Source organism: Haemaphysalis longicornis, unplaced genomic scaffold (genome assembly GCF_048455015.1).
Source record: "Haemaphysalis longicornis isolate Haplotype H1 unplaced genomic scaffold, Haemaphysalis longicornis Haplotype H1 scaffold_1, whole genome shotgun sequence".
Taxonomy (NCBI): domain Eukaryota; kingdom Metazoa; phylum Arthropoda; class Arachnida; order Ixodida; family Ixodidae; genus Haemaphysalis; species Haemaphysalis longicornis.
In genome coordinates, this window is record NW_027526203.1 from 1353132 (window position 1) to 1377162 (window position 24031).

The following is a 24031-nucleotide window of genomic DNA, read 5'->3' on the forward strand; positions in this document are numbered from 1 at the left end:
CGTCGAACCCCCTTGCCACAAAGTCTGTCTTCCTGATCTCCAAATTTCTTGGGGACATTGTTGGTCAATCCTACAAAGCCAAACAAACTGAGAACAGGAGAAGTTCTTGTAGAAGTGAATGACAAGCAACAAGCTACAAATCTCTTGACTCAAACTCGCATCGCAGATCTCGACATCAGGGTCACACCCCACTGCAGCCTTAAAGGAGCCATGAAGACAAAATACAAGTTGGGTTTATTAGAAAGACTGCGTAGTCCCGATAACAATGATATCAATATTATTGCAATCTTAGAACAAATAACGGAGATATTAAAGAAAACGTGTGAAGCAGTCGCGACCCCCTAGCCAATTTCCCGCAACTTTTCTATGATGTCACAGAACCTTATTTGTGCGATCGGCGGCCGCCTAACGGACTTGTCGCGACGACACATGGCTGGAAGTCTGTAATGGGGCCTCTAGTTCCATTTGACCGCATCACTTGAATGCTAACGTGCAGTTAACGCACTGAAAATTGTTTTATTGTTGGCCCGTATGACATCATTCTTGCTCATAACATGTCACAGTGGCGCAAAATTTGAAAGTTTTTAAATACTTCTTGCTTCTTTTTCGTTAAAAAACATCTTTTGTGGCTTAAATGGAGCTGAGTGAGATACTGAATCCTATTTCCTTCAAATTAAACGAAGTTGTATTTTCTCTTCATGGCTCCCTTAAGGAGGACACTGGTCTTAAAACAACTTCTTTTAATTTTCAAGTAAACTTTGTGAAACTTGCCAGTCTTGCTATTTCTTGTCCACTGATTTCAAATATGCCACTATTTTTGCAGTAGGTCAATTAGTTCCTGAGATAATTAGAGATAATTAACCATTTTTGCCCAAACAATAGACAAAACAGTGTTAGCTACAAAACTGTAATCTTCATATTTTCCAATACTATGAACCCTGGTGAATGCAATATAGGAAGCAGTTTTCTGATGCACCGCTTGGAACTAATTTTACAGCTCATTAAAGTTTGGTGTTTGAAACAGGTAATTGAAATTGTATCATGATTCGTCGAGATAACAAGGAAATCCTAGCAAAACATGTAATATTGACTTTCGACCATTCCACAGTTCCTGAATCAGTAAATGCAGGTGTCATTCATTGCCCCGTCAGGCCATACATCCCCAACCCGTGCCGGTGTTTTAAATGCCAGCGGTTTGGGCATGGCACTACCGCCTGCCGTGGTCGACTAACATGCGCCAAGTGTGCACAACACAATCATCCATCTGACAACTGCCCATCGCAAACCCTCATCTGTGCTAACTACCAGGGACCCCACGGGGCCTACTCTAGAACATGCGAGAAATTCAAACAGGAGGAGGAGATCATCAAGGTGACAGTCACTGAGAAACTTACCTTCCCAGAGGCGCGAAAGAGGTTTGCCTCTTTCCCCCTGGGGACGTACGCCAACGCAGCTCGCCGGGGGGCGGAGCGGCGTCGGGTGCCCACAGGGACCCAGTTCAGCGAGTCTGACCTGGTCCCGCCCTCGCCCCCCGCTGCGTTGCCTCGCGCAGCCCAACCCGGCACCATGCTGCTTCCTGAGGCAGCAGCGGTTGTGGTGCAAACCACTTCTGTCAGGACCGGTGCCGCTCCCGCCCCTGCCTCCTCGTCCTCCTGTGCGTTGGAGGGTGCCGAGGGGATGGACACCGTGGGCCCCGCACCGGCTCCCACCGCCACCGCACCGCCCGTGCCACCTTTGGCACCCCGGACGTCCTTGGCGGTGGCGGCTCAAACGAAGGGCTCCCAAAGGGGGGCCAAGTCCAGGGGGCCCGGCCCGTCGGGCAGCCCTCTGACATCCGACGAGGAGATGGATGTCGCGCCGTTTCTGCCTGCAACGCAGCGCAAGGAGCAGCCTCCGATGTCCAAGCCGACAGAAAGGCCAAAAAATCCCAGAATAACAGCCCCGAAAGATGACACATGAACACACACGCACACATACTCCAGTTATTCTTAAATGTAAATAATGGAAACAGAAAACCTCATCCAATAGAACTGCAGAGGCCTCCTTAAAAATCTTGACGATGTGTATGAGATTCTGCATGCCAGTCAGCCAAGTATCATGTGTCTCCAGGAAACCCACCTCAATTCTAAACAAACAAATTTCTTAAATAGGTACATGGTATTCAGAAAGGACAGGGTTGGCTGCACCCACTCTTCGGAAGGTGTGGCCATTGTCGCCCGGAAATCATTAGCTTACCACCCTCTCTCTTTAAACACTGTCCTCGAGGCTGTAGCGATCCGTACGATAATATTTAATAGGTTGATAACGGTATGCTCCATTTGCATCTCTCCTGATTTTTCACTTCTGAGCTCTGATTTCGAGGCGCTGGTTGACCAGCTGCCCGAGCCATTAACAGCGACCTTAAGGGGGGACGCGGGTCTTAGAATGGCCAAAAATGGCCAAAATATCGATTTTGAGAAAATCCAATTTTTGGAATTATTGTACCTTCAAGCACCTGCCTTCAAAATATCAACGCGAAATTCCATCGGGAAATACTCTAAAATCATGTTTTGAAACGCCTCGAGGGCCACGAAATGCCCCGAATTGGGCAAAAGTTGCTTCAAATTCCCGCGCGCCCCGCGGGCGAAGCAGCCGACCGATCGCCGCCATCTTGGTCTTGTTTTGAAGCTTGTTTCTTAGTGCGCATTTTGCGATATCTCAAAACGGCGTCGCTTGAGTAGAACGACCGCCCTTGCCAGTTTTCCGAAGGCACCTTCTCGGCCGCCGATTGGCTAGAGCGGGCGCGCGCGGTTTGAGTTCGCCGTACGACCCTTCCCATTGGTCGGCGCGACTGCTGTCATGGCGGTCGCCATCATGGCGTCTGCTACGCTCGTCTGACAGAGTCCGCTCTTCTGGCACAGCGCTCGCTTAGAGCAGTTTTTTTTTACAGTTTCCTCTAATTCTTCCATCGCGTACTTTCGTGAATGATGCCAGGAGACGTACGTTTGAAGAAGACGACCCGTCATGCACACGGGAAGCGAAAGCGTCGTCCGCCTATCCCAAGGTCGCGTGGTGCGACTTCGGGCCGCTCGACTCCGCCGGATGAGAATCGTTCGCCGCCTCGTATTGCCTCGCCTGCCCCATCGCCTGACCAACCACCTCCGGAATCCATACCTGGTCCAAGCACGTCCTGCCGGCTTGACACGAGGTATTACACGGCGGAGGAGATAGCCGCGCGTACGGAACAAGCGGACGAGGTCAAGCGCGGAATGGAGACCAAGTCAGCAACACAGCGGAAATTCGACCTCCTTGAAGTGGATTTGGCACACTCAGAGGAAGAATCTGGCACAGATTTTGTCTTAGTGGATTTTGCAATGCTGAAGGACCTTTTTGCGCACGTCAGGTGCGGCAAGTGCGGGCTGGCGGCGCCGGATTTGAGGAAGCCTGACCGGCAGTACGGCCTCGCCGTGAAGCTCGAGGTGACGTGCTCGGTTTGTGAACACCGTGTAGAATGTTTTTCCTCGCCAACGACCGAAGGATCTGGCAATATCACTCTTTTTGAAGTGAATATGAGGGCTTTGAAAAGTATTCAAAGCATCGGGAAGGGGGTGACTGCTCTGTCAGATTTTTGTGCTGGTATGAACTTGTCCCACAGAGGCCTGCACCACAAGACATTCATTCCAAGCGCACTTGAGGAAAGTGGTTCAGGTTTGCGAGGACACTGCAGCAGCCTCTGAAGCTGATAGTGTGCGTGCCATCAAGGACTTGTACTCGGACCTTGGTCAGCCGCCAAACAACGTAGATGTGATGTTTGATGGCACGTGGATGACAAGGGGATGGTTGTCACACATTGGAGTGGGCTGCATCATTGAAGTGTACACCGGCTTGGTGATTGATCATGTAGTCCTCTCTAACTTTTGCTTAGGTTGCGCCATCGGACCCAAAGCTTCAGATGAGGGCTACGAAGATTGGCTGGCAGACCATGAGTGTCAGCGAAACATTGACTGTGGTGCAGGACGCATGGAGGTAGAGGCAGCCCTGATAATGTTCAAGCGCTCGCTCTCCAAGAATGGGCTGCGGTACACAACCGTGATGTCCGATGGAGATAGCCGCACCATGCACGGCTTGAAGGAAAAAGGAGTCTATGGGTTTATCCCCATAGGCCAAGAAAGTTTGCCTTTCGGCTACATTTATTTTCCCCAAAAGACCCTTTTGAGGCCAACAACCTGATGCATTTGCGGAAAACACACTGCGCAGTGTCCCACCACTGTATCCTCTCAAACTTTCAGCATAAAAACCGCGAATGAAATAGCCTCACCAAAGAACAAAAAAAAGGGGGGCACCTAAAGCAAGTTTCACCCTCACACTTTTGCCGTGCACAATATTCTGGGTACCACAGTGCACTGTAATAGATGATGGCACTTCACGAAGGACTGTTGCAGTTTTCACGACGCCAGCAAGACGCCACCAGATTTCACAGTGCTAACAAAATGCCAACCGATTCGAAGTCGATAAATTTTGCTAAATTCCTGATGGGGTCCGTTACTTGGCCTTTTGTATCTCCAGTTCTAGTTGGCATTTTTGGAATCCAAAGACAGATTTGAAAATGGGAAGAACATGTCTTTGTTACTTTGAAATTTTGAAGCTACACTACTGACGGTTCAACTCATAACACATGGCCAAACTTCAAATGCAGTTTTCTCAGTTTCATATTTTTGGTCACTTCCCTCAGCCTTACGCAGCTTTTTGGAAACTTGTTTTTGCTTCATAAGGTCAATCTTGGTACCATTTTTTTCAGTACAGCCTGAGGCAGCCGATGACATTCTTAGTTTTTCTGTTTAGGCTACGCATAAATAATGACTTGCAGTTATTTTGATGAGCCAAAATATCCAATACTGCCATTTTTTGTACTTGACATATTTTTTTAGGATGCCGTGACTTTAGAGAAAAACGAAGAATGTCATCGGGTATGGGAACTCTCTGGCTATCCATTCATGTAAATAAAAGCGACAAAATGCAATGCGAAAGTTCATTAAAGCTGCGTAAGAAATTACCTAATTGTGGTTTAGACTTTGTATGATAACTTTTGAACTAACAGCACCAGCTCAAATATAATTACATATTTGAAATCTACAGAGAAAAGCACATCCATGTGCAAATTTTCATAAGTTTCTACCCATAAATAAAAAAGTTAGTTTTAAGACCCTCGTCCCCCCTTAATGCGCACAACTCTCTTTGGGGCTCCTCCAGAACGGATGCCTGAGGTCGCCTGATATAAAAGTTTCTTACATCCTCCAGAGCATGCCTTTTCAACAAAAAACAGCCTACATTCCATAACTTAGGACACAATACATACTCGCATCTTGACTTGGCTATTGGTTCTGCAGTTCTCTTTCCATGTCTTGAGTGGGGCGTGGGCACGGACCCATATGGTAGTGACCACTTCCTTACTTCATTAACGTGTATAGGTACAGGCCCGAGCAGTCCATCTTCCCATAACAGGTTTAATGAATCAAAAGCAAACTGGAGCACATTCACAGAAACATCTAAACTACACCACACATCCATAAAACACCTACACGTGGAGGAAGCAGCCCAACTCGTCATGGCGCACATCCTCGACGACGCCGAAAAGTCCATGCTCCAGGCCTCCACTGCGTCCCGCAACCCAAGGAGGCCCTGGTGGAACGAGGACTGCAGGCGGGCGCGAGAGGCCCAGAACAAAGTGTGGGGTGTCCTTCGCCGGTACCCCACATCAGATAACCTCATCTCCTTTAAACGGGCAAAGGCCTTTGGAAAGCGAGTGCGTCGTGAGGTGAAAAGGGAGAGTTGGCGTGGTTTCCTTGCATCCATTAACTCATACATACACTCACAAGGTATGGACAAGAATAAGTAACCTTAAAGGACAACATACACATAGCCTGTCCCTGGTCAGTACAACAGGGGACACACTAGAAGACCAGGCTGACACACTCGCGCAACATTTCCAACACGTGTCCAGCTCTGCACACTACACAAACACTTTCCTGAAACATAAAACCGCTTGTGAAAAAAAGTCCCTACATGACAATAACAGGTCAAAATCTGGTCACAATTCTGAATTTACACTCTATGAGTTGAGGGTTGCCCTGAGCACATGTAAACCTTCTGCTACAGGGGCAGATAAGATTACATACACCATGATACAACACCTACACCCAGACACTCTTGAAACACTCCTACACCTATACAATAAAATATGGCTTTCGGGGCAGATTCCACACTATTGGAGGGAGGCCATAGTAGTGGCGTTCCTGAAGGAAGGGAAAGATCCTTTCTCTCCCGCCAGTTATCATCCCATCGCTCTGACAAGCTGCCTGTGCAAGCTGCTCGAGATGATAAATCGGAGGCTCATGTACTTATTTGAGTACAACGGTCTTCTCGAGAGCTGCCAGGCCGGCTTTAGGGTGGGGCGATCTACCAACGATCAACTTGTTGCTTTGGAATCCTTCATAAAAGATGCATTTGTTCATAAGCAGTTCTGCCTTACGGTATTCTTTGATCTTGAAAAGGCTTACGACACAGCCTGGCGATACGGCATCCTTAGCGACCTCAAGTCCTTTGGTGTGTCAAGTAACATGTTAAATACCATTTCTAGTTACATGTCCACGAGGACATTTCGTCTTAAGGTTGGGTCATCCCTGTCCGGGATACATGTGCAGGAAAATGGTGTGCCACAAGGTGGAGTTCTAAGCTGCACATTGTTTATAGTTAAGATGAACTCTTTCCGAAAGGCATTGCCACCAACCATTTTCTGTTCCAGCTATGTAGATGATGTGCAAATATCTTTTAAATCCTGTAACCTGTCAATTTGCGAATGTCAAGTATAGCTCGGTGTTAAGAAACTTGCTGTATGGGCGGACCTTAACGGTTTTAAGCTAAACCCGGGCAAAAGTACTTGTGTTCTGTTTTCCCGCAAGCGCGGGCTTAATGCGGACCCTGAGATTACTCTTAACCGTGCATCTATTTTTGTTATAAGGGAGCACAAGTTTTTAGGTGTCATATTTGATAACAAGCTCACGTTCATACCTCACGTCAAAGCACTTAAACATAAATGCCTCAAAACACTAAACATTCTCAAGGTCCTTTCCCACCAATCCTATGGTGCAGACAAAGAACTGCTTCTCCGCGTCTTTACCGCCTTAGTCGGGTCTTGGTTAGACTATGGCAGTGTCGTGTATGTGGGTCGGCATCAAAAACTGCACTAAAAATGCTTGACCCAGTACTCCACTTGGGCCTCCGCCGTGCGTCTGATGCGTTCCGCACTAGCCCGGCAAAGAGTCTATACGTTGAATCTAAGAAATGGTGCCTTGAGGACCAACGAACGTACATGGACTTGCTCTACGCTTTCAAAATTTCATCAATGAATAACCATCCTTTTAAACCTGTTTTTAATGATGCATCCACATCACCGCTGTTTGCAAATCGCCCGTCTGTTCCTTTGCCATTCTCACTTAGTCAGACAGGAAGCTTCGGATTTCAACATCTCCTTTTTAGACATTTACACATCTTCTTTTACTGATGTTTTACCACCCTGGCAGCTTCAACCTGTGTGTTGTGACTTGTCTTTCATGAATATTGATAAAACCAGGGTACCACAAACTGCAATTTTGCAGCACTTCTTGTCCGTGCAGTATAAGTATCAATATGCAGAGTTTTATAGTGACGCATCAAAAACTGCAACCATAGTGTCTTGCGCTGCTCATGGACCAAACTTTGATGCATGCAGAACCATGAGCACATACACCACAATTTACTCAGCTGAAGCATATGGCATCTTACTCATTGCACAACACATTCTTGAACACAAAATCTCAAAGTCCATCATATATACAGATTCCTTGAGCGTTGTGCGCACATTGGCATCTTACAAGCCATGCAAAAACAGAATTGTCCATATGGTTTTCAACACTATCATGTCTATATATGCCCAAAAACTTGTTCTGGTGTTGTGCTGGGTTCCAGGCCATGCTGGGATTGCTGGCAATGAAGTTGGGGATCAGAAGGCCGCAGTAGCCGCACTCAGCAACACAGTAGATATAACAATACTACCAGACAATGACCTTAGGCCACAAATTCGACAATACCTTCGTAGGAAATGGCAAGCAGAGTGGAATGAACAGACAGATAACAAACTACACGTAATAAAGCCACACTTGGGACGATACACAACTGACTAGCACAACAGACACATTGAAGTTACCTTGGCTAAGTTGCGGATAGGCCACACACATGTAACACACTCACACCTGCTCACTAGCTCTCCACGACCTGTGTGTAGCAGGTGTGGGGAGGCCTATCCGTAGTCCACATCCTATTAACATGCAAGGCACTCGACACAACAAGACACAGACACTTTAAGGAACTATACAGACAACACTTTCCGCTACACCCTTCCTTGTTTTTGGGTGACAATGCTATGGCTTCTGTGCAACGTGTTTTTAAATATTTGTCCGATGTTAACTCTTAAACCTCATTTCCTATCATGCGTAATCAAATCTGGCCCTATACACCAGCCATCACCATTATCTTTAATTGATCTTACTATGTCCGGTTTACACGTTTTATACCTACCTTTTGTGGTAATCACTTCTCTTCATTAAATAACTTCTTCTCTGGCACTCTTTGCCCTCGTTGGCCTTGCGCCATTAAACACCAACCATCACCATCATCGGATGTAGAAGACAGTTGGTTATAAGGGACAAGTCATCCTTGAACTTTAATCGATAATCTCACTTGTAACAGATATTTTAACTTCAGATGATGTGCCACCAGTCACTAATTGCAGTTGCTTGCATTGTGGAAACACAGGTGGACGACAGACGCCTGCAGTCGCTATTTATTGTAACTTCAGCAAACACACAGTGGTTCAGTCAGCTATGAAATGACGATGAGAAGCCCTGCCAATGGAAATGCAACTTACAGAAGTGGTTGAAGCTTACTGCCATCCACTGGAGCGTGATCGCACATGCGGGCTCTCCCACTCGTGTAGCTCCCAATCAAGAAGCATCGCAGATGTTGAGTCCTGCAAGCGTAATGAATAGCCTGAGCACACAGCGGAAGAAGCTGTGCGCTCTGGCTATTCATCAGGCTTGTGAACTCATCGTCTACGATTCATCTTCCACAAACAGTGAAAGGAAAAAAGAGGTTGTAGAATCGGTTGTAAAAGACAGTGTAAGTACAGTCATGAAGCAAAGATTCAGAACTGTTTCATAAATTTCTGGGGCCAAACATAAATTAGAATGAATCTTTTGCAACATGCTGTAGCGTTCTTTTGAGCTTATTTTAGTTGTACGGTGTCGACATTGACCTAGGGTCTGATTAGTAAGTGAAAACATGGTTCCCTGCTCATATAAGAGACATCTCGTATAAGAGACAGAAACAGCTCCCCGATACGTGTCTCTTATAAAGGGGTTCAACTGTAATTCGTCATTGGGTAGTGCTTTCTGCCAGCACCAAACATCCTACTGCTGACAACCATTACTCCTTGTAGTACCTTGCTCGGGTGAGCCATTGAATGCCACGTTACCCATGTGCCTGCAGGGAGCCCAACTTTGAGCATGAGCTGAACCACTTGCTTCGTGGCAAGGAGGGCATCTTGCCAGGCCAGCCGACCATCCATGTTGCGGGCCTCTCTCCCGACCAGCTGGAGGGGGCCACGGCTCTGTCGCGCCTGCCAGCGTTTCGCAACCTGCAACAGCGCCTGGACGAGCATCCTGTGAGCTCCACAAAGGCTCTCTGCACTGCGGCCGCTCTTGCCTTGCTACGTTAATTGTGGCGTGCCTTCAAATGGAGCTTACACATTGTAGCACACGTAGCCAAATTAACAGAATTTCATGCTGGCGAGAATCCTAAATGTGTCGTATGCTCTCAGCTTCAGTGATGCGCAAGTGTCAGTGGGGAGCTGGTAGTAGTTCCGACAGGTAGGACGAGGCAGTTGTTAGCAGCATCTCCTGTAGCTGCAAATGCACCTGAGAATTATCTGAGTGAAGGTTGACAGCAAGGCGTGCCATGCCAAAATCAGAACTAGCTTTCATGTAGGGCTTTCCAGACAGGTCTCCTCTTTTGGCCTGAGTTGTGTGTCTCCCTGCTCCCCTTTAGGACATCCTGGGCTGGGTGGAGAGCAGCGCCCCCGAGCGGGACGTGCCGGTGCTCTGGGAGGACAGCGTGCGGCCCCTGAGCGCCGTGGGCAAGTCAATGCACCGTCTGCTCGTGGTGCAGGCCTTCAGGCCTGACCGGGTCATTGCCCAGGGCCACCACGTGGTCACTACTGTGCTGGGCGATGACTTCACCACGGCGGCCGAGACTGAGCTGGACCTGGCGGCCGTTGTAGATAACGAGGTGTGTACCTGTGCTGCCTGACCCAGGATAGCTGCTCTCGCAGCCAGGAAATGCAATGGGGGCAAGCAGGGGGAAGAAATTTTGGGGCTTGTTGGCCGGGCAGCTGAAGAGAAATCAGATCAGGCTGCAGCACTCCTGAATACCTGTACATTTGCACCTGTCAAACATCTTGGGTCCATTCAGTTCACCCTCCACCTCTTGATCCAGTTCACAGCAGTGCAAAACCGGCTCCTCCATACTGCATAATCGGCGGAACCAGACCTGCACTTTTTTCGTCTGCTTCTGCAGCTCCTTGGCAGAGAGTGCAGGCAGAGCCATGAACGCCGGAGTTCAGGTGCTGTGAGCTGCACCAATGAAACAAGCAGGGAAGTTCTGCACCGCCTGAACTCGTTCACATGGTGTACGTGAATCTAATGGACCCCTTGTGTCTCCTGTGTTGCATAATTATGCCTTTGATGGTAGCACTTCCATGTTTACTGCCCTGGTAAAGCATCTTGTTTCCTGTGTTGTGTAACCTACTGCCTTTAGAGCAGCACTTTCCTTGCCTGGTTTACTGTCCTCTTGTACCAAAATATGATGTTCAGCTGTAATATGTATAAGTTGTGAAGTCGGTCACTTCGAATGGCACAGAACTTCGGAAGATGGCCAAAAACGGCATTGGGACCTTTTTGCTGTTGCTGCAGGTGTGGAGGTTAAGAAGTGGAAATGTTGAAATAATGAGTGCCGTATAAACCGGAATATACGTGACCCGGTGTATAGGTTGACCCCCTACCTTGAGGTGGGAAAAGTTGACAAAAAAAAAATTCGGCAGAGAAGTGCACACACAGTGTCTATATTTATTTTCGACGCCCGTCTGTCACTGCCTGCTGGCCGAAGTCACTCGTCCAAGCTGTCAGTCATCCGAGGATGACTACTTCTCATTGTCAGCGTCCCACAGAGCATCATCTCCAGTGCCGTGGAGCATGTTGTGATGGAGCACTTCCTAAACGCTCATCCAACCACGTCATCGGGCAGTGACTGCCAAGAGGAGGACGCCCAGCTTGACACAGTCGCGAGGGATGGTCTTCAAGAGAGAGGTGTCTTTTCGTTGTCGCCGGCTATCCACTCATTGTACATTTCGCGGAGCCGGTCCGCGGATGGCCTCCACTGTAAGCGGCAGCGATCGTGAGCAAAGTTCCCGAACGAAGTCCGCCACTTTGTTCTCCAACTCGGGGTGCACCGCTTGACGTCCGCGAAACGATCTGTTCTGGGGGTTGCACGCGCACAGCTTATTTCGGGCTTTGCCAGTACCGCACACTTTTCTCCGAAACGCCTAACTGGCGTTGCGCCGCCGTATTCTCATTCTGCTCAGCAACTCAATCACCTTCAGCTTAAACGCAGCGGTGAACTGGCGTCGACTTCCGCCCCTAGGAGCAGATACGTACAGAAATGCACGCATGCACACACACACAAGACAAAAAAAAGACAAAAAATTAGAGAAAAGCGAAAAGCTTGCACGAAAGCATGGCAGCTTGCACATTGTTGCCAAACAATTTGCATTCTGCCAATGACTGCTATATAAGATGAGAGGTAACTTTTGGGCGGAAAAAAACTCTACCTATATACCGGTTTATACAGTAGCAATACATTGGGTTGGAGACCACTTCATTGAGCCAAACCTTTTCTCTTCTGCCAATCAGTTGATCCGAATGCCAGCTTTTTTCTTTTCGGTCTACTTGCTCTTTCACTGGGGTGTAGCAATAAACACGTGCATTACAATCTTGCACGTTTGGGCAAATCTTTCTCTTCGAAATGGGGGAATTAATTACGATGGTTGAGGTGTGGAAGCATTGTGCATCCATGCGGCACATTCAGTGTTGAAGCAGTGCTCATCCCATTAAGTGGCTGGTCTGTGGCTGGGTGCAGGTCAAGGCTGGCACCCCGATCCTCATGTGCTCGGTGCCTGGCTACGATGCCAGTGGCCGGGTGGATGACCTGGCGGCCGAGTTGGGCCGCAGCATCACCTCCCTGGCCATGGGCTCCGCCGAGGGCTTCAGCCAGGCCGAGAAGGCTATCAACGCGGCCTCCAAGAATGGCCGGTACGCATCTCTGCAGGGCCTGTCTGGCGCAGTCGTCATTTTGTGAATCCAGCTCGCGTTTCACAGCAGGGTTGACCCTGAGGGTGCTTTCCAAGGCCCAGTCGAGCACCTGTCGCCAAGGTTTCTCATTGAGAGCAGAACGCATGCCGTGATTGGCTGCATGCAACTTTGTTGCTGCTGCTGCTAAGCTGCCTACTCTCGCAGGGCTTCATTTGGGGTGTGCAGTATATTTGAGTTAGTGATCTTGGTGGCAATACCAAGGCCAGCTGTTTGGTTCTGCATGTTCAGAGGGGTATGCAAAGGATGCGTCCAGTGACATTGTGTGCTTGCAAATGGGGTGGCAGTGGCAGCAACAAGCTGTGTGCGTTCTCTCTCTCACTGCATTGTGAAATGCTTCAGTTTACCAACATTGTGCCTTAGAAATCGCAATTGGGACACCTGAATGAAATAGGCATTTTTGTTGCTGCGACTAGGGCATCCTGTAACTGCCTGATATTAGTAACCATTCTTGTGATGCTGCACATGGGAAGTTAATTTTCTTCAACAGCACACTTCGATAGACACCATGGCGCTGTTACGAGAGTACGCAGATATGCATACGCAGAGGGAGGAAGTAGTGGCCACAAATACAGAATAAATAAGTACATGCAACATCTCCAGATACAGTCACCATACGGTGGTTGGTAGGCCACCCACCGCTCCAGCTGAACCGCTTGAAATGCATGCCCAACTGAAAGTGGCCGCTGTGCGAGAGCAATGGCTGTGGCAGCAGGCTGCACCTCCCGCCACCTGGTTACATAAAAAGGAGTCTGAACAAGTGACTCTACAGTCCGATTGCCAGCTGCGTGCAAATTTTGGGAGTCAGTGCTTGCACTTGCCGCTGTCTTATTTTGTTTACGAGCTTCAACTTTTCACCATGTCGTGGCACTGTAAAACCTGGTATTTGACTAGAGTTGTTCAATTTTTGTGATTAAATTTGGAATTCTTAAATTTTTTGTCCCCATTCTTAAAATGTCCACCTCTCAAAAATTCCTGGGGAGAACCCTGACAATCGCTACATATTGTTGTGCAGCTGAAGCGGGTGGTGTGTGTTTGTCTGGTGGTCACTGTGTTGCCCTTCTCCTCCGGCAGGTGGGTGATGCTGAAGAATGTGCACCTGGCCCCACAGTGGCTGGTGCAGCTCGAGAAGAAGCTGCACGCCCTGCAGCCGCACCCGGCCTTCCGCCTCTTCCTCACCCTTGAGGTGCACCCCAAGGTGCCCGTCAACCTGCTGCGTGCCGGCCGGGTGTTCCTGTTCGAGCCCCCGCCGGGCATCCGCGCTAACCTGCTGCGCACTTTCTCCACCATACCTGCCCAGCGCATGACCAAGGTACATTGGCTGCTACATTTCGTTTCAGTGCGGAGGCATTCGTAGGCAATCTGTCCCCAACGTGCGACCCAATAGGTCTCTGGGTGAGCCAGGCGGTGTATTTAGGGTGTCTAGCGACCGGGAAAACAGGGAATAGTCAGGGAATTTTGAGCCACCGGGAAAAGTCAGGAAATTGTCAGGGAATTTTTCAATCAGGTACTACCAGTCAGGGAAAACCACTTTGGGGCTTGCCCACACTGTTTTAGAATAGGGGAAACCAGTGTTGGAAGCAGTCATGGGCACGTTACCGTAAAAAAGTAACAGTGTTACAGTTACAGTTATCTAACCCAGAAAAGTAACTCTGTTACAGTTACAGTTACATATTTTCCAAAAGTAACTAGTTACAGTTACTGCAAAAAAGTAACGTCGTTACTTTTCCGTTACTGTATAAAACTAAGTATTAGCTAAAAGATTTGTCTTATTTAATAGAAATGTACGAAGGCATGCAGATAATAAAAATTACGCAAAGCTTCCACGAGCGGATCCTAAAATGATTCACACTCATGCCCAAACCAACAATCGTTGTGTACGCCTCATTTTTTTATTATGGAAGTATTGCTATCCATCATAAGGAACTTTATTTTTTGGTTGCTGCACTCTCACTGCAAGAAATTTATTTGCGAACATCACTGTAGCATAGGATTAGTTGTTTTCCAAAGTTGGAATCAGAAAGGCCGAACTTATACTATACCGAGTTGGAGGACAACACAGCAGAAACAATCTTTCAATGTCAACTTAAGGGGAGACGCGGGTCTTGGAATCCCGAAATTTGGCCAAAAAATCGATTTTTGGAAATCGCCATTTTCGGAAAGTAGAGCTATTTTTCTACCGGTTAGCAAAATATCCAGACCCAGGAGTACGTATTTGAGCCATAATATCAATTTATAGCACCGACGCCCGCTAAAATCGGCCAAGATTCGACGCGAAAATAGCATTTTTTCGACGACTCGCCCCTCGGGTTCTACATGCGCCACGGCGTCCATCTTGGTCTCGTTCGAAAGCGCGTCTTTTCGTTTTCAATTCCCCGCCGGAACCACTCCGTTTCGTCCGTTGGTTGCGAGTAAAACCGGGGTAGAAAAGAGACGGATCGCGCCGCCTAATTGGTTACTGACTGCACGTGACCGCAGGGCGCAACTTTATTGGCTGGGCGCCGTGGGTCGTCTGCTCGGCACTCTCATCACAGGACAACGGCTCATGTATTCGTCTATGCGAGGACCGGCAAAAGCCCCGCATGGCGTAAAAATAAAGTAAAGATGTCTATCGATAACCGAAAGGAAGAACAGGCATTATTAAAAGCGCCTGAAATACGATTTTCTGCCCCTGTGATGACGACTTATCGCGAGAACGGCGCCGAGACGGAGGTAGGCTTAGCGCCCGCGCGGGCTGCCGAGACGATAGCGTAGCGATATGATTATGCCTGCGGGGGCACTAAGGTGCGTCTATCTTTCGATCAGCAGCAAATAGAAAGAAAAGAAATGATAAAGTGGAGGATGCCGCATGCCGACGTCGCAAGGGAAGTGTGTTCATTCTGTTATCAACGATGCTGCGGCGGTTCGGCCCGCACTCCGGCGCGCGCTTACTCGTCGGCAGGTTACCATATAGATGAGCGATTTGAGAATTATAAATGTTCGCACTGTGCACAATGTGCGTGGTGACGTGATATACGAGTAGATTAAACCGAAAACGTGGTTATCTCACCTAGCCAAGCGCATGCACGTTAGAACAGTGGCGGGCATTCCGTTACCAGCCCCTTCGCTGCAACTCACTTCACGCGATGCAAATCCGATTTGATTGCTACAAATGAAGCAGTAATACTATAACAATATAGCGTTTACAACTGTGGTGCACGCTCGGCACCTCAGCTAATTCTAGTACACTGTACCTCAGCCCTAGTCGCCAAAGAGAGACGGCGCGATGCCAACAGCATAAAAATTGAAGCAACGTTCTGGTTTTGCTTTTGTTCAGTTTTTCTGCCAGGTGCCATCTGTAGACAGAGGATTTCATAATTTTCCCACCAACTGATTTCAGCAAACTTGGTATGCTCGTGTTGAGCGAAACGCGAACTACATTCTAGAACCTTTCTTCATATGCTCAATATATAAAACTGTCACTTGTAGTAAAACTTCAACTGCGATTTTCTCAGCTTCCCTTTTTTTGCATATGTGCCTAGCCTTACAGGGGTTTTGAGGTAGTTTTTTTCAAAGGATTTCTACAAGCGTTATACCATTGAATTCGGGATAAAATGAACTGCATGCTGAAGCTATTTTAATTGGCTCATTTTGCCTCAAATAAATGTTATGAGTAATAATTAGAGGGCGTTAAGTTTTCCGAAAACTGTACTTGGCATAATTAGATTAATTCTATCCAATCAACTATCTTTACAGGAATATAAATAGCTTCAGCATGCATGGCAGGTCTTAAGCTACACATCCATACCATTTATTAAAAAAAAAATGGAATAAAAAGTTCCTTTAAGGCCCGTAAGAAATTACTTAATTAGGCTCCAGTGTTTTCTTTATAACTCAAAAAATAATTCTACCACTTGAAAACTAATTACATATTTGAAATGAGGAAGACAAAACACATATGTACAGTGATTTTCATTATCACGGACCAATTAATAAAAAAGTTCATTTCAAGACCCACGTCTCCCCTTAATTTATTTTCGCCTACAATGCCGTCGCTTGATCACCCCGCGTAGTGAGAGAGAATGGGGAAAAGGGGGTGGAGGCGGCGGATCGACGGAAGGCCCCTGGAGGAAAGGGGAAACGGACTTGGGAGTACATCGGTTGTCGAGGTGTTTTTGAAAGATACTTAAAAAAAGCACTTCGTTAACTTTTTATTTCGTACTTATGGTCGGAGACGGAGACCAATTTGAGCCTTTGCCGAAGCGACCTTTGTCCGTGGGCCCTCGGAGTCGTTCTCCCGCCCCGACCCCCAGCCACCCCCATCCCCGGAAGGAGACAAGATATTTCCAAAGGGAATAGAAACTGAAATGAACGCTTTACTGTCCCCCCCCCCTTCCTCTCCCCCCCCACCCCCCCCCCCCCCCCCCCCCCCGTCCTTACAAAGGCGGATTTTGCCGCCTCGACCGGAAAAAACTGCTCTCACAATCCCAGCCTTCCACAGCAATCACATCGCCGATCCCAGGAACCCCTACCCCTCCCTTCGTTTGCTTTGAGGCGTAGGCTGAACGAAGCTCGCCCAAGTATTCCTTGCACACAACATTCAAAAGCAGATGTAGCTACTGTTTTCGTTTCGCCTACAGCCCTCGAAACGAAGTCGCAGGGCTTTCCAAGAACATTTCTTCGTGCAGTGGTAGTGTGGTCAGACGTCTGCCGGCCAAGATGCTGGTTGGTGTGAGGGCACTCGGGGGCCACCATCGTTGGGGTCGTCGTATGTGTGGAGGGGCATGAAATTTATTACTTCCTCGACCTCGTTCGAGCACTTGGTACAGCTCGATGTAGCCTCGAGACCAGGGGTGCCAAACGCGTGGTCCCAAATACGGCCAGGGGTCTCTAAAGCGAACAATGGTCGCAAGCAACTGCGACTTGTGAATCGAACACTCTACAGCGTGCACAGGGCTGGACGAGTGCGAGGCCGCCGAGAGACTCCCCGCGGTGCTTTATAGGCTCCGGAACGATCGCCGGGTGGCGCTGCACTCTCCCCGGAGGGGGAGTACGCCGGGGCGGCGGCCTAATCGGCACGTGCTTTTTCCGCTGCGCGCGTGCTGCATTTCTCGTGCTAGGAAGAGGGCTGGGTAAAATTTTCTTTCGACTTATGAAAGCATACACATTAGCACGTGTCCAGCAAGTTCGGTTTACACGTAGAGTAGCTACTGGGTCCATTTTTGCCGGTGCTTGTCTTGTCGTCTGCTAGAGACGCGTCATCTACTACGCGCCAGTCGAACGGCCGAGCGCCCCGGCGGTTTCACGGGATGAAGGGCGACCCTCTTGTGGGCGACTCTTGGCTGGTTTAACCACCTCAGTCATCGCGAAACGACTGCGTCTGGTGAACGGCTTTTCAGCGCCCTAAGCAGACGCCCCCCGGCCCGCTCCTCCGCGTCTAGCAAGTGCACGCGCAGCTCGCGCTGTCTCCCGCACCACCTGAGGCATCCAGCCTCCTACTCACGAATGCGAACAAAAAGCGACCAACGGCTGCGCGAGCCACTTAAGCCAGCACGTACAAAGAGCGGCGGGAACACTCCTCACTAGCCCGAAACGAAAAGATGAAAGTGAAAGCGAAAAAAAAAACCCATATTGTTGCATGGTCAGCTGCCACGACAGTAACAAGGCGAAAGAAGAGGATCCATTCGTTAAATTCTGCATATTCCCCAAGATAGCGCACCAAATAGATAGACGGTAAGCATGGATCGCTGCAGTTCGAAAGGTGAAATAAGTTGACACATTTTTGTTTGTATCTGTGTGCTTTCAGTTTACATTACCCGGCTTTGAAAATGCGAACTAGTGTTCTAACTAGGGGTGTACGAATATCAATTTTTTAATTTCGAAGCGAATTCGAATAATAAAAACAAAGTTTGAATCGAATCGAATATTTTTCGAATACGAATACTTATTGTTTTTTGTAAAATGAAAGTTTTCACCATCTAGAGACACAAAAACTGCAACTTTATTGCACAACAGATCACACAAAGTAAAATTAGGAATTACTGCACTCAACAGGTTAAGGTCTGCACTCACTTAAATGTTAACATAGAGAAAGGTTAACTGCTCGACATGTTCGGGGAGCAGTGACAACCTCCTGCTCGTCACGGCTTTACCAAATACCGAAAACAGCCGCTCACTTGAGACACTAGTAGCTGGCATGCCCGAGCCCGTGCACATTGCCGCGCGCTGATACAGTAAAATCTTGATGATACTAATCTCGCGGGACTGCGAAAAATATTCGTATCATCCGAAATTCGTATGAACCAACACAGACCAAAAAATTTAGCGCTGAAAAAAGTTTTCGTTAATTTTTTTTCTTACTTTCGCGTGAAGAAATTCGTGATTTTTTTCTGCTTTTTTTAACCCCTGTGTCGCAAAGCAGTCCTTTCTGGAGCACGTAAAGCTTCGCGCTCGTCTCCTCACTCGCTGTGCCCAAGCTCGCTACACGCCGCAACAGCCAGGCGTGAACCGCATGGTGCGTTTTTGCACGCGATTCGCTCGCCTCGGCTCTGCGAGCGCTGTATTTTCACGCCCGCATCAACGATTTCGCGCCCGCGGTAGCGCTACCTCGGTCAGAAAATGACGCACGACGCGCGCGGCAGAATGGAGGAGCCTGACTACTTGCGATGAGATCGAGACAGCCGGCTTGGCTCCGCCGGAGATGGTTAGGCTTAGCACCCTGGCAAATATTTTATGGGCGCTTTCACTAGCGGCGCGGATGATGTTTTATAGTACCGTTTTCGCATGCATTATCAGCTCCTTTACCGCACAAGCAACTTCGTGTCTCCCTTGAGCCGCATTTTAAAGAGCGGTTAGATGCGGTCGCTCGAGCGACCGCGCCACTTCGCGGCTGGAGCCGACACCATGTTGACGCCGCCGGCCGCGCCGCGCGCAGCCGCGCAGCGTGGGGGTGGTTTGTTTCGCGGCGGTGTCAGCGCGCCTTGGGCGTGCGCAGAGCGTTTTCGCGAGCAGAAAACAACAGCCTGGCCGTTTCTGTAGAAAGAGTGACAAACAGGGGAGCGAGAGCATTCACTTGCTCGTTCGGCAGTCGGGTGCCTCGCCGGCTCGTTCGTATCTTCCGCCGGGCCGCGCAGGTCCGTTCGTAACAGCCGAAATTTTTCCCATTGCAAACAATGCAATTTTGCCGGGACTTTTCGGAAATTCGTATCATCGAGAGTCCACTGTAACACCGATACAGTCTCCGAAAGCACATACCTTTCGCTGTGCATATGCTTCGCGACTTTGCTGCTGAGACACGCTCTGAATTTATTTTTTTTTTTTTTTTAGTTTTGGGTGGTTCGAATATTTCGAACAATATAAGTGTCGTTCGAATCGAATCGAATACCAAAAAATTCGAATCGAATATTCGAAGTTTCGAATATTCGCACACCCCTAGTTCTAACGCCTCCCCTCTACACTTTTTTTAATGCATGCTGCCAATGATTGTTTTCCGCTATAATAAATGAACTTCGGAGTTGTTTAGCTGGTGCCGTTCGATATCGTCCATATATAACACAATTGGTTGACATTTTGCATGGGTGAAAAAAAATAGTTTCTAGCGATTTACCTGGCTGTAGTAGCTCTGGTCCGTCTTGTCATTGTGACTTGTGTTCTGGACGGGATTGCTGCGTTGTTCGCTTTTTTCCCACATTTAGAAATACTGGTAATTAAAAGAGGTATACACCAAATTCTGTATATTATAGTAATTAAAAGTTATACGCCACAAGCTGTTCTGTTGTTTCCGCGAACTGTCACGCTAACCCATACTTGTCTCCAAGCGGGTGACAAACATTGCGAACAAAAATTTCTTCAAGGACAAGTAAAATGGAAATGCGGCGCTGTCAGCGCACCCCTTAATTAGCGTGTGCCTTTCTAATGCGTTTTTATAAGGTGCAGCTGATTGTTTCAAGAGTAAGAAATAACCTATTAACCATAATCAATCTCGTTTATCTTACATTTCTTGCAAGCGTCAGTGTTTCTGCAGTCCAGAAAGTCCGGATGTCAGAAGCGCGAGCACGCGAAGGGAGTAACAAACAAGAGAAAAGTACGCTGTGACCAGCTGAACAGCTGTCGCCTTGCAGAAAAAAAAAGAGCAACCGACGACCGCCGAACAACGCGTTTCCCCCCTTAAAAATCGTCGGGGCAGTCTGCCGGTCGAGCGCGGGAAGCAGGCGGCGCGTCTGTAGCAGACAAGACAAATGTCGACAAAAATGAATTCAGTAACTACTCTACGTTTAAACCGAACTTGCTCGACACGTGCTAATGTGTATGCTTTCATAAGTCGAAAGAAAATTTTACCCAGCCCTCTTCCTAGCGCGAGAAATGCAGCACGCGCGCAGCGAAAAAAGCACGTGCCGAATAGGCGGCCGCCCCGGCGTACTCCCCCGGAGGGGAGAGGGCAGCGCTTCCCTCGCCCGGCAAACTTTAGCTTCGCCTCCCTATGCCCCTGCAAACGGGGCTGCACGTCGCTAATGAGAAAGCGACTCCCTGTCAGGAGTTTTCCAGGCTTTCCGCGAAAGTGCAAAGGTTTCAGTGCGTTGTGCGGCCTTGGTGGGTGTTTGTTTTCCTGTTTGCCTTTGTGTCAAACACTTTTACTGCACTCCAGATGTGGCGAAAATGGTGCAGGCGCGCATCGGACTATAGGTTGTGGCACATCAACATGCATTCCCGTGCGCTTAGGCGCGTGTCGCGGAGTTATTTATGGCCTGGGTGAGAGTGATGTCACGCTGCTGAGAAAAATACTGCAGCTTAGACTTAGAAACTTCGAGCCCTTAGTAGACCGCGTGGGATATCACACACACGTGCACGCCTACACATTTCTGGTCTAGATGTTTTTCACCCATGAGAAGGGAGTGAGCTGGAATAGATGAAGTAGACGAAGATTCTGCGGAAGAAAGGCCGAAAAAGTGAAATGCGCAAACTGTACATTGGTCGTTAATGAGTGCTACTGTAGGATAATTTTTTATAGAAATAAAGTAACTGTAACGATATTTCTCGTTACAGTTACTCCACAAAAAAGTAACAGTGTTACAGTTACAAGTTCCTCTAACTTAAAAGTAACTAGTTACCGGTAACGCGTTACTAGTAACTAGTTACTGCCCAAGACTGGTTGGAAGCCACCAAGAAGTTACCGAACGCAACATGTTTGCACGCGACGAAAGAGTGAACCGCATGAAACGTTTTGTGGTTCTACTGCAAGCGAAAACGCACCGCGCACGCCTGAGGCGCGCTGACGCCACCGCGGAAACCACCCGCATGGTGCGTGCCGAGCGGCAGGCGACGGCAACACGGCGGCAGCACCGGCCGCGTAGTGCGGTAGCTTATTTAGTGACGCTAGGTAGCTCCAACTGCCGCTTTTGCCGCTCTTTAAAATGCTACTGAAGGCACAAACGCACTTGCTTGTGCAGGAAAGGAGCCACCGCAGGCACGAAATCATCAAAGCGGCCGTGAAAATACCGCGCACGAATTGCGTGCAGAAACTCGCCATGCGGTTCACGCAGCTCGCAGCTGGCTTAGGTTGCTGGGTGCACTTGCGCAGAGGCACGATGTGTGTGGTGCCCAAATCACACGCACAACGCTCTTTTGCTTTTCCAGCGAATTTCAAACGTCAGCGCTTTTTGGGAGCTAATCTTGAAAGAACTTCTTTCTTATGGCATCAGGAGCTGGAATTACATAATCAAAAAGGAACATGACATGGTTTAGCATGAACCGCATGCGGCGTTTACTGCACGCGAAAACGCGCCGCGCACGTCACAGGCGCGCTGACGCTGCCGCGGAACCACACTCACACGCTGCACGCGGTGCTGCCGGCGGCGGCTTCGACCGCGAAGTTCGAGCGACCTCTTGTAGGCGCTCTCTAAAATGCCACACAAGGCATGCACGAAGTTGCTTGTGCGGTAAAGGAGCTGACCATTTCCACAGAATGGCGGCTGTTGTATAGGTCAGGGAATTTCGACTAAAATGGTCATGGAAAACATGGAAAAGTCAGGGAAATTGAATTAGGCAATTTGATAGACACCCTGTGTATTTAACAAGTCCCTAAAGCCCAAGACTTCCAAGGCAAAGCTTTATCGTTCTTAAAAGCATGCTAATCGAAAATTTCTTAGCAGCAGTTACTGTGTATGTATCTCCAAGGATCTCCAAGGATGTTTCAGCTGTAAGCATTTCATACAGCTCATTTTATATCAAAACTGTCCCTGCGATAGCGAAGAGGGTAGTAATACCTGATGGGCGAAATGATAGCAGTATTAGCTCTTTTAACTTCACTAGTACCAGGACTTCTGTTACAGTTAGCAGTAACAAGCTGTAACTAGAGCTACCTGCTTGCGTCACTGTTGCCACTATGACCATGTTGTCGCCACTGGCCATGCCGTAGGCTGCACGGTTGGTATCTGTGGCTTCAAGGAACTTTCGCTTACTGCAGCTGCATCAGTGGCCCCATTGATGCATGCTGCATTTCCGCATGCAGAAAGTGCTTCGTGTGGTTCACTTAGCACATCACTTAATGCATCGACAAGAACAGCGACAAGAAGGGGCTCTCATCATGGAGTCGGCACCAGTGCTGGTTTCATTAAAACCAAAACTTCACACAAATAAAAGAGGTTGTAAATAATTATATTTGCAGCAATCACCCGTTTAGTGGATCATTCTATGATTGTTGGTCCAGTAGGTCCCAACAACAGCGGAAAAACGGGTCATGTAATTAACACATGTAAACCTAGCTATCACGAGTGAAAGGTCTTTTTGGCCTGGTTTTGCAAAGAGTATGCACACAGTGTTTCATGAAGGTTAGGTCACACCTGCCACACTTGCTCTCCGGCAGTGGTGCACCATCCATGGCGAGACTGAGTGACCAAGCGGTGGCGAAACAGCTGTTAAACCCTCACCTAGTTACGTATTACCTTTGTGGCGGGGCTCCAAGCAAGCACAGCTACGATGCCTCTCCGCAGCATGATCACGTGGTGTGATGCCACACCTGCCAAACTTGTGCTCCGGTGGCTCAAGGTCATTGCGACGGGATGAATGACTGTGAAACATGGCATAGTAGAGCTTTGGCTCTAGAGAAAAGTGCAGCCACAAAAAATTGACAGTACTCTACGAATGATAGCATTTTGCCCCCAAGCTCTTCTCAGCAAAATTTGTTCCACCTTTGAGCCATGCGCACCAGATCATAGTGGCTTTGGGGTTTGGAACTGCGGCCATTTCGAGCCCACATTTCCGACACCTGTCCGACACCTGTCTCATGGTGACTGCAGGCTCCCGGTGAGCGGGCACGGCTCTACTTCCTGCTGGCCTGGTTTCATGCCATAGTGCAGGAGCGCTTGCGCTATGCGCCGCTTGGCTGGGCCAAACACTACGAGTTCAACGAGTCAGACCTCAGGGTGGCCTGCGACACCCTCGACACCTGGATTGACACCATTGCCATGGTGGGTGGCGCATTCAAAGGGGCATGCTGCCACAGTAGGCAGGTGTGGGTGAGACAAGAACCGGGATTTACTAGGTGCAGTCGTGATGCAGAA

At 48.5% G+C, this 24031-nt stretch overlaps 1 protein-coding gene across 1 annotated transcript in view; it reads left to right on the plus strand.

Annotated features, from left to right (window-relative positions):
• The window catches only part of LOC144174886 (dynein heavy chain, cytoplasmic-like), a 408801-nt gene that overhangs the window by 339261 nt on the left and 45509 nt on the right, over nucleotides 1–24031 (plus strand). Inside the window, exons 64-68 of the mRNA XM_077703850.1 lie at nucleotides 9562–9736; nucleotides 10120–10359; nucleotides 12265–12437; nucleotides 13569–13806; nucleotides 23768–23938. Coding sequence (XP_077559976.1) covers nucleotides 9562–9736; nucleotides 10120–10359; nucleotides 12265–12437; nucleotides 13569–13806; nucleotides 23768–23938 — 997 coding nt within the window. The remainder of the gene's footprint in view (nucleotides 1–9561; nucleotides 9737–10119; nucleotides 10360–12264; nucleotides 12438–13568; nucleotides 13807–23767; nucleotides 23939–24031) is intronic.